General features: G+C 50.8%; 1 protein-coding gene across 3 annotated transcripts in view; it reads right to left on the bottom strand.

The window, feature by feature from the left end:
- B4GALNT3 (beta-1,4-N-acetyl-galactosaminyltransferase 3) overlaps positions 1–14,421 on the bottom strand; it is an 88,540-nt gene that overhangs the window by 10,083 nt on the left and 64,036 nt on the right. For 2 of the 3 annotated variants that reach the window (XM_033118309.1, XM_033118308.1), the window contains exons 3-12: positions 14,320–14,397; positions 7,603–7,698; positions 6,998–7,088; positions 6,495–6,595; positions 5,888–5,955; positions 4,693–4,771; positions 4,501–4,567; positions 2,253–2,396; positions 1,317–1,426; positions 260–360 (exon numbers count right to left, since the gene is read on the bottom strand). In XM_033118309.1, coding sequence (XP_032974200.1) covers positions 260–360; positions 1,317–1,426; positions 2,253–2,396; positions 4,501–4,567; positions 4,693–4,771; positions 5,888–5,955; positions 6,495–6,595; positions 6,998–7,088; positions 7,603–7,698; positions 14,320–14,397 — 935 coding nt within the window. The remainder of the gene's footprint in view (positions 1–259; positions 361–1,316; positions 1,427–2,252; positions 2,397–4,500; positions 4,568–4,692; positions 4,772–5,887; positions 5,956–6,494; positions 6,596–6,997; positions 7,089–7,602; positions 7,699–14,319; positions 14,398–14,421) is intronic. The other variant, XM_033118311.1, reaches the window with a different exon arrangement.

The following is a 14,421-nucleotide window of genomic DNA, read 5'->3' as shown; positions in this document are numbered from 1 at the left end:
TGCAGGAGGAAGGGAGAGGCAAACTGGCACCCGGTGCCCTGAAGGCAAAGCGTAAGGCTCTGCCAGGGGTCCCGGCAGCAGTCTGAAGTCAGGCCCTGCATCAGAACGCAGGACGGAGGCTGGGTGACAGTGTGTGTGGGTCCGTGAGAGTGGTAAGGGCCCAGGAAGCGCACGTGCTGCCCCTCTAGTCCAGGCAGCCCTCCTGGCTCCTGAGGAGTCACTCGTCAGGCCATCTTCTTGGCCCATCAGTGTCGCTCACCTGTCCTGGTAGAATGTGTTTTCCTGGTAGAAGCACTTGTTATGGATTTCCATGTGGCTCAGGCGCGTGTAGTCATTGGGGTAAACAAAGGACAGATGAACCTGGAGGCAGAGAAAGGAGCAGCAGGAGAAAGAGGGTGGGATCTTGGTAAGAAAGCAGCCAACCAGGCTTGAGCCTGCCCTAGCCGCGATCTTACAGGGCTCCTGCCTTTGGTGGGGAGAGGAGGGTTGCTGTGAGCTCTGAATGAAACACATGCTTGCACAGACCGGGATTCCATTCCACTCTTTAGAGCGCTTCTCCCGGGCTCTCTGGATCTAACGTAACTGCTGATCTCTCATCCCAGCTAATTCTACCCAGCTGCAGCCAAGACCCTTCCCTCCTCCTCCTGCCATCTTATCCTCTCCTGACACCTCTAAACCTTTACCTGCATCCTCTCACAGCCCTGAAACAACCCCTTTTGTTACTCACTACACTGCTTTTTGCACCCCCTTACACATAGCTCAACCCACTCACCACCCAAACTTCCTCAGTGATACCCCACCCGTCCTCTGACTCCCGGCCCCTCTCTTCCTGCCTCCAGCACTCTCTCTAATCATCTCTACACATACAGTGTTCACTCTGCCTCTGCAGTTTCCACATGGGCTGCAGATGCTCTGTAGTTCCCCTCCATAGTTCATTGTCCCCAGTGCCTTGTCTATGAGCTTAGTAAATACTGCTGGCTGACTGGCTGCTCAGATTGACCCAGGCAGGACAGGGCTGTGTGGCCCACGGAGCAGAACTCAGGAAGCCTCGGGCCAGCCACCTCACATTACTGCGGCAGAGCTGGTGTGTGGGGGCTCCCTAAGGCACAACTCCATTCTCGGGCTTTGCCGGGCGGTCCACCTGGACCAGAGGCAACTTGGGATGCTAGTTCTCCCAGCCCAGGGATCCGTGAGGCCATCTTGTCCACTGGTATGTGGCATGCGGAGGAGTGTCAGGCTTGGCATCTCCTCAGCGCAGCCATAGGCAGCAAGCCTCCTCTCACCCCGGCCCCCCACTGCCCGGGCCCCCGACTTACAAACCGGAGGCCCTGGTAGCGCTGCAGTGGGAGCCCATCCACCAGATAGCTGGGTTTGTAGGGACAGTCAGGCAGCACGTGGCGGAGATGAGACTTGGGGATCAGAGGCACTGAGGACAGTAAGGGAAGAGGGATGAGGGTGGGGGTGCGAGCCTGAAGCTGGGGCTGGGTGAGAGCCACGAGGCTGCTGGCTGAGGGTGAGGGCTGAAGGCCTCTGCCCTGAGCAGGCACCTTTTTGTATTCACTCGTGGCAGCCGTGCTCAGCCCGTGGCCATCGGCTGAAGCTGTCAGACTAGGCTGGCACCACCATTCCGTGGCGGGGGCATTTATGGAGGACCTTGGTGGCAGAGGACTCAGAACAGTCCCTAGTTCAAAGCACGGTATGGCACTGGGATCGCCGTGCAGGGTTAGCCTCAGTGAAGGTTTAGGGACTCCCAAGAGTCCACAAAGCTTCACTCTGGTGAGGTACAACAACTGAATCTCTTTCGAGGCCTGGGGGGCAGGGGGCACGGGACATGATTTTGTCATCTTTTAAAACGTAAACACTCCTAAGAGTTTAAGATTCTAACACCTTAGTTGGCACATATTTTTCTCACTGATGACAAGAGCTGGAATCCAATAAGAAACTATGGTATTTGTGATTGCAAAGGGATGCACGGGCAACTGACTCCTGGGTTCTGGTTCTGGTTCTAGACCTGGGTGATAGTTACACTCGTTTGTTCTGTAATGATTCATGTACTGTAAAATTGTACATATATATTTTTATACTTTTCTGTACGCATGTTACATTTTACACCACAAGGAATAAAACACTGCTCTGATTTGGGGGATACTGCAGTAGAACTGACAGGTCTCCTGAGTCTGCCGCACCCGCACCACGGACCTGGCAGTGTACCACACCCAGGCTGGGTGACAAGTGTGCAGCTGAGGCCTCACCTCGATAGAGGGTGTCTCGAGGGTCAGGCCGCAGCATGTCGGCAGGGGGCTGCTCATCTCTGGGAACAGAGTCTGGGGAGCCTGCATGGCTGGCTGCTGTCTGTGGGATGTGGCCCACCTCATCCATCCTTAAGAGCGTCTCATCTGGGCCAGGGAGGAAAGAACAGACGGCAGTTGTGAGCCCTGGAGCAAACCCAGCCCAGGACCCAGGCCCTGCCTCCTTGAGGGCCCCGGAAGAGGCTCAGGCGAGGCTTCTGTACTCCCCTGGGGACAGCCCAGGGTGTGCTTGGCCCTCTTCTCTCTCGTTCTGCGCCCCCATAACTTGTGCTTTCAGCTCTTTGTCTCCCTTTGACCCCCTCCACGGGCCCCATGACTAACACACCACAATGTTTGTGTGAATTTGAAAAAATACACGTCTTCCTCAAAATGTTTTACTGGGGCCGGCCCGGTGGCTCAGGCGGTTGGAGCTCCACGCTCCTAACTCTGAAGGCTGCCGGTTCGATTCCCACATGGGCCAGTGGGCTCTCAATCACAATGTTACCAGTTCAACTCCTTGAATCCCGCAAGGGATGGTGGGCTCTGCCCCCTGCAACTAAGATTGAACATGGCACCTTGAGCTGAGCTGCCTCCCGGATGGCTCAGTTGGTTGGAGCACGGGCTCTCAACCACACGGTTGCCAGTTCGATTCCTCGAGTCCCTCAAGGGATGGTGGGCTGTGCCCCCTGCAACTAGAAAACAGCAACTGGACCTGGAGCTGAGCTGCGCCCTCTACAACTAAGACTGAAAGGACAACAACTTGAAGCTGAATGGCACCCTCCACAACTAAGATTGAAAGGACTTGACTTGGAAAAAAAAAATGTTTTACTGTTATCTGCTGGATATTTCTCTTTATGTTTAATTTATGGAACAAACACATATATGGCACTTACTAAATAATAAGCCAGGTACTGTTCCAAGCATCTTACAAATAACCCATTTAATCTTCATAACCACCATATGACTTATGTTCTACTATTGCTCCTATTTTACAAACAAAAACCTTTGGCAAAGGACTCTAAGTCATTTGCCTAGGATCACACAACGGATAAGTGGCAAAGTGGACTTTGAACCCAAGCAGTCTAGTCTCAGCCTCGAGGTAACAGCCTCTCAGACAAATCAGCAAGGCCTACCACGGGGAGGGCCCCCCCTGGCGTTCACAGCAGACCTGCTCCTCATCCCCATTTGGTATTCTCATCTTCAAGTCCACTTATCTATCCCCGCTTTTAGAACCAGCCCTGGGGGCTGGGTGCCTGTCTTGGCCCTCTGCCTTCTGGGCTCAATTGCTTTCAGCTGCAGATACAGCTCTCCTACACCCAAGGCTAGGTACCTCTGGTCTGTCTTACTGGTTTCTTACCTGAACTTTGCTATGTGTCTCTTTCTTCTCGGTTCACATTGAATCTATGGATCCAATTCTTCCTTCCTCCTCTCGCACCATCCCAGAAGCTCACAACCTGCCCCTTCTACCCTGACCTTGTGGCTTCTTGCTTTGGTCACCAGCAACTTCCTCCCACCCACCGTGCCCATTCCACACTGCCACCCTCTCCTGTGAAGCCAGACCGTCCCTCCTCTCTCCATCGTGCCTTCCTTTTCATACACACACTTCCCACCGCCTTCCCAGTGCCCTCCCAGCACTTGCCTTCCCTTGCTCCCTTGGGGTTCTAGCCCTGTTTGCTCTACCTGCACCCACATGGCCCCACCTGCCAGGTGGCAACTTCTCAATGGGACATCTGGATAGCAGTCTTGCTAAGAAAATCATGAGCAATGCATAGTACAATGGAAGAGTTCATTTACTGCAAATTTAAAGCCAGATGGGGAAATTTCCCCTCCTCTGGCCATGGCTGTCTGTGAAGTGAGACGCCTCATTCAGAGGTTTTCATCTGGGGTGAGCCTCAGGGTCTCTGGATTCCCCTGAAACTGTACACAAAATATTGTGTGTGGGTGCACAAGGGCACAAGGGCATTTTTCTGAGACTAGGACTCAAACAGCTTCCATCAGGTTGTCAAAGAGATCCCTGATCCTGAGCGTTAAGGACTTCTGACCTTTAGGGTCCCTTTAGTGCTCCAAGCACCTTGAGCACACCCCTGCTCCAAGCACCTTGAGCTGTAGCCTCCACCCCCACGCCTCCCCTCACCCAATTCCCCAGGTGGACTGAGCCCCGAGGTGGGCACCACCTCGCCTCCGTCTCAGGCTAGGGGCAGAGTCTACTCACTTGTGAAGAGGGACAGAGAAGGGGAGTCAATGATGGTGAACTTGGCTCCAGGGTCATTCCGTCGCCACTGGAAGGGGAGAGAGGGTGGACGTGGAAGGCTGGAGGTAGCTGGATTTTGAAAAAGGGTCAAGGAACCAGGGAAGGGGACTGGCTTAGAGCTGAGCTGGGAATGCAGGAACAGGGGGCACTCACCACAACTTCCACATGGTCGGTGCCCTCGTCGTTCTGCTTGTGCAGCACCTCAAAGTAGTACCTGCGGGACGCTGACAGGCTGTGAGGGAGACAGCAAACAGGAGGCTACCTTCTCCGGCCCGTGGTCATCCGGTCCCACTTTTCCGCAGGACCCACCTGCTCCCACCTCACCCCACTCACTCATAAACTCCCCCTGTCCTTTCTCCTGCATCTTAGAATCCCAGGATCTTGCCCTGTAACCACCTGGGTGGTTGTCCTGTAACCACCATCCCCACTCTACCACCTACTAACAGAGTGACCTGAGTTTTCTCTTCTGGAAGACAACGATGATAATTGTACTTACTTCACAGGACACTTGAGAGAATCAAATGAAATATTAATAATGAACCCTTGCAGCGTCATTACTATGTGCTAGGCACTGTTCTAAGTGCTTTGTATACATGAAGTCACTTAATCCTTGCTTGAAGATGAGAACACTGAGGCACAGAAATCTTGGGTAATTTGCCCAAAGTCATCAAGATAATATGTGGTAGAGTTGGGATTTGGACCCAGGCTTCAGTCTGTGTCATTAGCTACTATGCTGAATTACACCGCAGAGGATGGCACATAGCAAGCCCTCTTATGACCATCTTATGGACCATCTTATGACCAACGTCAATATTATTACCATCAAGCCAATGCATGCTCTTGCCTGCGTGTGCCAGCCACCAGGTGGCGCTCTGAACTTGAGCTAAATGCCCTCCCTTCCAGCATGACAGCAATTTCGGTCACTTTTCACTGGGAAAGGCTTATTTCCCTCCAGTCTACCAAAGCATCACTATGACTAGGAACTTTCTACAGCACGGGCAGAGCAGCCGGTGTCCAGGCTGTACAGTGTGGACATTTTCGGAGATGGAGGACTGGGCAAAGACCGGGAGAAAGGACATCAATTTTGCTTTCCTGAGTGTCACTCAGTAGCTGTGCGACCTTCATTAAGTCACAGCCCTCCATGGGAAGGATGAGCCCAGTGGTTTCTAAGTCAAAGACTTCATTTACCAGAACACATGGGTGCCCAGCACACTGAGCTTCTGGAATAAAGAAGGCTGGAGAGTGGAGGGGACACCCTGGGCTCTTCGACTTGGATTTGGCCTCAGCATTTGAGCAAGAATGGGGTTTCTTTGCTGCTCATGAGACTGTCATGACACTCCCTACTCACCTCACTGGCTTGGAAATTTGACTCCGAAATTTCCCAAACTCTCCAGGGGCAGTCCACTCTTTTCCAGTCTAGAAGTGTGGGGGAGAGAGAGCGTGAAGGAAGGAGGAAGAGGAAATACGAAGGATGGAAGGTGAGTGAACAAACAGGGGAACAATGAGTAGGAAAAATTGAAAGAGAAAGAAGAGAGGAAGGAAGAGGATGACAGCGATGGGGAGAGAAAACAAGGAGTTATGGGAGTGACTGAGTGACCCATGCAAGAAGCACCTCTGCGCGTTAGAAGGGCTCGGCACATCATCCCCTCGGGGTGAGTCCTTAGCACTGCGCTGAGGACGATCGGACGCAGACGATGTATGTGGCCCAGGCCTGGCCCAGACATGAATCTCCCTGGGGTCTTTTTCCAACCTCGGACTGACTCTCTCCTCCCCACACCTCTGTTTATCCCTTTGGAAGTGGGAGGAAGAGAGAGGGAGGATGCTTCCTGTTCCCACCTCCTTCCCTGGCCATCACACCAGAGATACTACTGGTAATGAGAGTCGACTGATGGAGGCCGGGGCCCCTTCAATGCCTGGCACCTGGGACGGGAACTCCTGGGCTGAGCTGACCCTACCTTGCCCACACTAGCCAGCAGCTGAAGGCCTGAGACCTGGTCGTCATGGCTCAGCCAGAATTCCGCGTTGTCATCTGCAGCAATGGCAAACTGGATTGTCCCTGGGCAGGGGGAGGAGGGAGAGTCCAGGTAAGAGCAAGCAGGACATGCGCGGGAGGGCTGAGGGCCTGTGTTACATAGCAATGGTGCTCTCAGGGGCTTGGTGCACGGCTTCCCCTGTGTACTGGAGGGTTTCTCCATCCTGGGAGACACTGTGAAGATGGGAAGACTAGAGAGAGACGAACTAGTTCCAGATTCTTTAAGTCAGGGAGTGTAGGAGTAGCCTGGGGGTGGCAGTGGGGGCTGGATGAGCCCTCACTCTGACTCAATTTCCCCTCTCCTCATGATATACTAACAGGGTCCTAGTGCAAACTGATTTCTCAGCTACAGGCTTATGCTCTCTGGGTCCCCTAAAGAACTCTGGAGCAGGAAGCAGAAGGGCAGGACTTTGGGGCTGGCCTCACCATCGGTGAAGGGGTGCAGGTAGCCAAAGATGCGGAGGCCATAGTTGGTCCATTTAGGGGATACAGCCAGCTTCCTCAGGGTTGTGCGGATCTATGCCAAGAAAGGGGAGGGAAACTGTTACCCAGAAGAGGGAAGAGGGAAGTCAAGAAATTGGTCCACTCAGGGCTGGTAGGAAGACACGGACAGATGAGACGGGGGAGCGGGCACGGTTGGTATGGAATGTAGACAACATTTCCACTCCCACTTGCTTCTTTGTCCAGTGAGCTCATACAGGGCACAATGAGCATAACTCTGTGTGGCCCTGGGTATATATTATAATAACTATATTATAATATAATATTATAACTATATTATGAGCTACAATAGAGTCCGAGCTGAAATGATGCAGAAGATGGCAAAGAGATTGAGGGAATCCCCGGGAAGGGAACAAGGCCCACACTATGGGCAGAGGAAAGAATGGACCACATGATAAAGGAAAGAAAAGGAACCAGGAAAAAAGCAAGGAGAGATGAGGAAGACAGAAAATGGGGGAGGTGAGAGACAGGAGCGGGCAGAGGGAGATGGTGTGGAGGCAGGAAGGAGGGGCGGGCTCACAGGCACTCACATGGGGGTACAGCGGGAAGTGGAGGTTCCTCCTCAGCTGCTGGATGGAACTGCCACACCAGTCTTCAAACACATGTAGGTTGGCACGGCCCCGGAACTGTGCGGGCAGAGAAGCAAGCGGGTGACAGTGAGCCCCCCAAACCGGCCCCGCAGCTTGAGGCAGCTGAGTGGAGACAGAGCCGTGGGCCCTGCAGCCCCCCAGCTCAGTGCTCCTCACTGGCGAAGGTCCCGGCCCACTTCAGGCCCATTCTCATTCCTTGGCACCGCAGCTTCTTTCGGAAACCTCATCCCCATGGCCTGGCCATGAGACTGGGGTCTGTTTTTCTGGCCATGCACACGTGCACACACACACTCACACACTCCTGGCTCTTTCCACGCAGGAAGGGGGCTGGTTTGCATTTCCCAGGCAAGGGGGAGTAACAGCCATGACAGGATGGCAGAGATGACAGAGGGAACAGGAAGGAGGCAGCCAAGCTGGGGTTTCAGCTAAAGACTTGCTCTCCTCCCCTCCCCTTCCCCTAAGGCCTAATAAGAGGAAAGCTCCACAGCTGTCTGCTGGTGAAACCTTATCTACCCAGTGGTCTCCATGCTTGGGGCTCCTCTTGTAGGGAAGCAGCTGGGAAAGCTGCAGGAGGTCTCTGGGGGCCCCTCCAGCAGACCGACCCCCTACTGCTCTCAGGAGTTCAAAGTCTCACTCAGCCCAGGCCTCCCGTTGGATAGACCCAGGTGCCTGGGGCTTCAGGGCAGCCCTGGGAAGGCAAGAGCAAGAGGGTGTATTATTCTCCCTCTCCTCCTTGGCAGTGGTATTGGTGGGGCACAGGGCTAGGCACGGAGGCCTGGAACAGAGGGCCCCCTTGAGAATAAAGGACGAAGGCAGCAGCAAGCGCTGAGTGGGTGGAGACCTGGAGCTTGAGGAGGGAGGGTAAGCATGGGGATACTGTCCCAATTGATCCTGACAAAGAGTTTCAGATTACCAGTCTTGGTTCTTTTCTCCTCCCCTCCCCCAGAGCTTAATATCCAGGTTGTGGGAGGTAGGACCTCAATTATTCCACACAAATAGGCCCTGCCCTCCCCTCCCCATTGTGGTCCATCAGATATCAAAATCTGAGCTGCCCTTCGGAAAACACAGGAGGAAAGGACCCCCCAACTGGAAGCTCAGATAGAAGGAAGTGACATAAGGTCTCCAGCAAGAGATCTGGAGGGAGGTATGGTGAGGGGAGAGCACGTGGGGGTGGGGGAGAATGCCTCAACAGGAATGCCAGAGGTCTGAGAAGGGGTGGGTCGGGTGGGCACAGGCCCCAGCTCTGGGGAAACACTCCCCCACGGCTGGATCCTGAAAAGAGCCAGGAGAGCCTTTCCTCCCCATCCCTTCTCAAGTAGGCCTTTCCAGGGTATGCTGGCCTGGGCGAGGCTAGGAATGTAGGGCCTTGGGTAGCAGCCATCACTGCCAAGAAGATGAGTGGGGGGCTGGGACGGGTGGGAGAGAGAATGTGGGCTGGGTAGGTGGGGGGCGGGCTAAGGCTTCTTGGAAGGAAAGAATGGGTACATTGTACTACTTCTGGAAAAACTCCTTAAGTCCTGTTTATAAGACTTAGTTGTCTCCTGCCAATGGCCTCCTCACTGCCCCTTCCTGGGACTTTCAGGGCAGTGTGCTCAGATCCACAACAAACACGGAGGGAGGGCATGCCACCGGAGAAGTCTGTTGTGTTCAGCTGGGAGGCCAGAGGCCATGGCGGTTTGGGCAGGGAAAGGAGGGAAGGAGGGAAGCGCAGGGCTGGCTGCTGCCCACCTCCCTCTCATGGCCTCGCAGGAGATGCTGCAGGAAATGACAGGTGGGGGAGTGCAGGAAGAGGACCACCCATCTCCTTGGAGGTCTAGGCCTCACTCAGCATTAAGCTAGCCCTTATCCACGCTTCACCCACCCTCACACTGTTGGTGGGAGGGTCTCTCAGCGACCAGTGGGCGCCATCTTTCTCCCCAGGCCCAGACTGGCAACCCTACCAAGATTTGTGTCCCTCCAAGTTTTGGATACCTTGTATCTGGCAGAGATGTGAACACCATTTGCCCACTTTCCATTGTCCAGCAGCAGCTAAGGCCCAGGGAAGGGTACTAGTAACTCCCATTGCCAGACCACACTCATGGCCAAAGACGAATTTGGAACTTACAAGTAGTGGAGAAAATAGCTGTTAGAACCCTCTCATTTTAGAAGTGAGACAATTGAGGACCAGAGAGGCAAATGGACTCTCCAAGGACCCACAGCAATGAAACCTGTGGAAGTGGGGAGGGTGCCTTGGAGTATGGGTGCAGGAGGCAGAGGCGAGCCTGGTGGGTCCTTCCACAGGAACGGCATGACGCTGCCCTGCCAGGCCTCCCTGGGCCTGTCAGGCCTGCAGCAGAGACGCCAACTGGATTGAAGCGTCTCCCCCTCCACCAGCTCTTCACACTGCCTGAAGAGCTGTTCTTCTAAAGCACAGACCTGATCCAATCGCTCTGCTGCTCAGGAGATTCCCAGAAGGTTTCAGAACAAAACCTCACCCTGGCACGACTGTCCTACTGTCCCAGCCCCACCTCACACCACTGCCTGTCACACAACTACACTCTGCCCACAGCAAACCCCTTCAGCCCTCCGTGCCGTACAAATTCTATTTCCTTCTTGGAGGGCCCTTTCCTCTCCTCCCCACCTGGCAAACTCCGGCTCATCCTTCAAGGCTCTTCTCAAGTCTTTCTCTCGGAGGCCTTCTCCCTCCTCAGTGTTCCCTGCATATCTTAATTACTTGGATGAACAAAAGCTTAGAGAAGCTAGTCCCAGAATCACACATTCCTTCATTTATTCTGTAAGCACTGAGTGACTGCTTTGTACCAGGTAAGGATGAAAAGAGAGGTGGTGCTCAAAGGAGAGAGACATGTAAACAGCGTTACCCATGCCAGGGGCTACTGCAGAGGGCGGGAAGGCAGGAGGTGGAGCCGTCAGCTCTACCTCCAGGAGAAGTCTGAAGCCTCACTTACTGACGCTCCGCGGTGCCATGCTGCTGCTCTATCAGATTCACATAACAGCACAGATGGCTGCTGGCTCCCCCCATGGGGCAGTTAGGCCTTGCCTGGGAAAAGCACAGAAGGCTGAACACAGCAGGACAATGAGGTCACTCGTCCCTATATACCAGAACCCTGTTCAGAGTTCCTAGATACTCGAGCCACTCTTTTTTTCTTTATCCCCCTTCTTCCGCCTCCGCCCACCCCCTCCAGTTCAACTGGTTGTTTCTCAGTCTAGCTGTGTCCCACAGCAGCACATAGCAGCCCACCGCAGCTCACACCGACGTCTGGCTGCTCAGACAGCCCAGCTCCAGGGAGAGTCGTTGTTCACAATCTTAGCTGTAGAGGGCGCAGCTCACTGGCCCATGTGGGAATCAAACAGGCAAATCGGTGTTAGGAGCATGGTGCTCCAACCACCTGAGCCACCAGGCCAGCCCTCAAGCCACTCTTGATTCCTTGTTCATATCTGTCCTCCAAGGGAGCTCTGCCTTGGAATCTGGAGCTCCAGACTACCGGAAGATAAGAAGCAGCTCTGGATTTGAGGAAAGGGCCAAAGGCCCACTGGATAAAATCCTAAAGGATGAAATTCCCCACCTAAACAGATGGTTTGTAAATGAATAGCGATGCCACTTGTATCTCACCAAGGTGACCAAAGTGTGAGATGGTGTTTCCGGGTTCTGAACAAAGTCTGGTCTACACAAAAACCTGTACACATCACCCCAATAAATTAAAAATAAATTAAAAAAAAAAAAAAAAAAAAAAAAAAAAAACCTGTACACAAACATTTACAGTGGCATTCATGATAACCAAAAAGCAGAAACAACCGAAATATCCATCTATCAAGGTATGGATAAATAAAATGGAGTACATCCACACAATAGAATATTATTCAGCAGTAGAAGAAACGGAAGCACTGACACAGGCTACAACATGGATGAGCCTTGAAAATGTTATGCTAAGTGAAAGAAGCCAGACACAAATGGCCACATAGTGTATGATTCCATTTATATGAAATACTCAGAACAGGCAAATCTAGAGAGACAGAAAGTACATTAGTGCTTTTAAATGGGTGAATTATACGGTATATGAATTATATCTCAATAAAACTGTAACAAAAAAGGGGGGAAAGCCTGAGAAGGTGTATGCATCCCAGCCCTCTCCTCACGAGACACCACCCTTCCCAAAGCCCGTATCACATGACCCCCAAAAACTCTGACTTGCTTTGATCTGATTTTGATTCTTTCTTATAACTTTGGGTTTTCGGGGGGGGGGCATCTTGACCAGCAGAGAGTGCTTTGGTCAACGGACCCACATATTGACTGGTAAATGAATAACTTGGCATTGGGATTTGTACAATAGTGGGGTTTGCTAATTAGTGTCTCATATTTGCGTTGATATGAACAGTTTTTAAGGGCAGTTACCCCATGAAGCCCAGCTCCCCCAGCCATCTCTCTCTGACACTCCAAGTAGAATGCCTAAGATTCTGTTGCTTCCCAGGGTGACTTCTGGCCTCAGAGATGCTGAGCTGCCGGCCAAAGGCTGGGGCAGGGAGACAGTCAGAGAAGAGACCTCATCAGCCTTCTTATGTTCTGTCGCTCACCTACAGAGCAGCGCTGTGTCTACCTTCAGTGAGTCAGTTAACTCCTCGTTACCTGAAAAGTGGGGATAGCAGTACAACCTGATAGCCATTGGCAGCTAGTACATGTTCAATAAATGATGTATCATTAACCTCAGCATTCTTTGCCCAAACTGTGTGTCAGAAGGCAGGAGACAGGTACGGAGATAGGAAAGGAGCGGTCCTCTTGGACTAGAAGAGAGTTGGAACTTCTGTTCAGCTGTGGGACTGTCTATGTTAGTTATTTAACCTTTCAGGGTCTTATTTATTTTCTTTGTTAGTAAAATAAGAGTGGATCAGCGAGTCCCTGAAGATCCATGAAGACTGTAATGGGAGTTTTGTAAGCTACTTTTCATATCGAAAACAGTCAGTGGAAATCAGGCATTTACCACGAGAAGGCCATACACACTTACTGAAAGATCAATTATTTCTTTAAAAAGTTAATCCTATATTAATCTTCTTATTTGTTCACTATTTTCATTTTATATATATAGTTCCATCCTTAATTGGCCAAAAAAGTGAGGAAGTTATGATTAATAAATGCAGAATGTTATGTAGTTTTAATCTTTCAAAATAATTGCTTCATCAAGAAAAGTGATCCAAAAAGAAAAGAAAAACGACCCAATCAGCATATATTGCAGAAACATCTCCAAGTAACAAATAGTTTATATTGCTAGTTGATAAACTAATTTATAAACATTTTATGTAATTTATGAATTTACATTGCTAATTTATGAACAGAAAATGAAAATAACCCAATGAAAAACAGGCAAAAGATACAAATATGCAATCCAAAGAGAAGAAATACAGTGGTGTATATAAGCATATGAAAAGATTAATTTAAAAAATGATCCGAAATGTGCTCAAAGGAGAGAAGGTTGGATCACTGGACCCAATGGTCTGTAAGGCACCTTCTTTTCAAAATACCATTTCCAGGTGGGGTGGGGCCTAATTACCTGATGATGTCACCTAGTACTTTGGGCCAGTGTTGCAATCCATCCTCCCTCAGGGCTTTACACAAAGGCAGTTTAACCTAATCCTAACGTCACATTAATCATGATGATGTGGCCTCCTTCACTCCTGCCCACAATAAATGGGCGGATTGGAAATAAAATCACCCAGGCTAAAGGGATGAATCAGTGATAGGTATGGAGAAAGCCCATGGGCTGGCCAGTACCACCCAGCCCAGAAAAGTAATCTACATCCACAGGCCACAGGACTAAGAGACACTGGGTGGTGGACAAGTTGTAAAATATGAAGCCCAAATTCAAAATGTTCCCCCCAAAGCACCAGGGTACCATGACGTCTTGGCAAAAGCATTCACTCAAGGTAATCTGGAGCGGGTTAGTTCACCTCCCTCAGCCTCAGTTTCTTGATCAAATAAAAGGAATCAAATCCTATATAAACAAAAGATAGCATGATGGGTATGACAAGTTTTATTCACACGTGTAACTGCTTCCTATAGAATTTTTCTAAAGCAGTTTTACTCCGAGTGTATGTTCCTTAAAACACTAGTTTCATAAGCTGTTAATAGTGGTTTCATGGAAAAAAGCAATTCAGGAGGCAAATAACTTTGGTACATGCTGAGCTAAACCAAGTTAAACAGATTACTGCAGAACTTCTCAGAAACTTTCATGTGCTGATGTGTATTTCCAAGAATGCAGTATATAGCTTTTAAACTTTATTTAACAATGGACTCCTTTCTTCTTGGAATATCTTCGGGGACTTAATGGTTCAAGGAAAACAGTTTGGAAAGCCTGTTTTTAAGATCGGGGATTGGCATGGACACGAATGCCATGTTCCCTGAGCCTTGCTTTTCTCACGTATAAAATGAGGGTAGTGATACTATCCTACAGGGTCATAAAGCTCATATGGGATGATACACAAAGCCTGGCACATAGTAGGTCCATAGCAAATGTTAGTTCTCCTTTAAAGAAGAAAACTAATTTTCTTTTTTCAAACTGGGTAAAAACATTTTATAATAACCACTGGAAGAAAATTTTCTGTGGTCTTATCTGTGAAAGCTATTTTTTTAACCTTCTCAAAGACCAGGGACAGCAGAAAGTCCCTTACCTCTGAAAGCCAGGGGACAGGCTTATTCCACTTCAGGTAGCTCCTGTTACTGCTCCCACCTCGCTCAAAGTCTTGGTCCTGGCAGAAGAGGGAAGAATGAAC

This window comes from Rhinolophus ferrumequinum, chromosome 10 (assembly GCF_004115265.2).
Source record: "Rhinolophus ferrumequinum isolate MPI-CBG mRhiFer1 chromosome 10, mRhiFer1_v1.p, whole genome shotgun sequence".
NCBI lineage: Eukaryota > Metazoa > Chordata > Mammalia > Chiroptera > Rhinolophidae > Rhinolophus > Rhinolophus ferrumequinum.
This window is presented reverse-complemented; position numbering and strand designations above follow the sequence as displayed.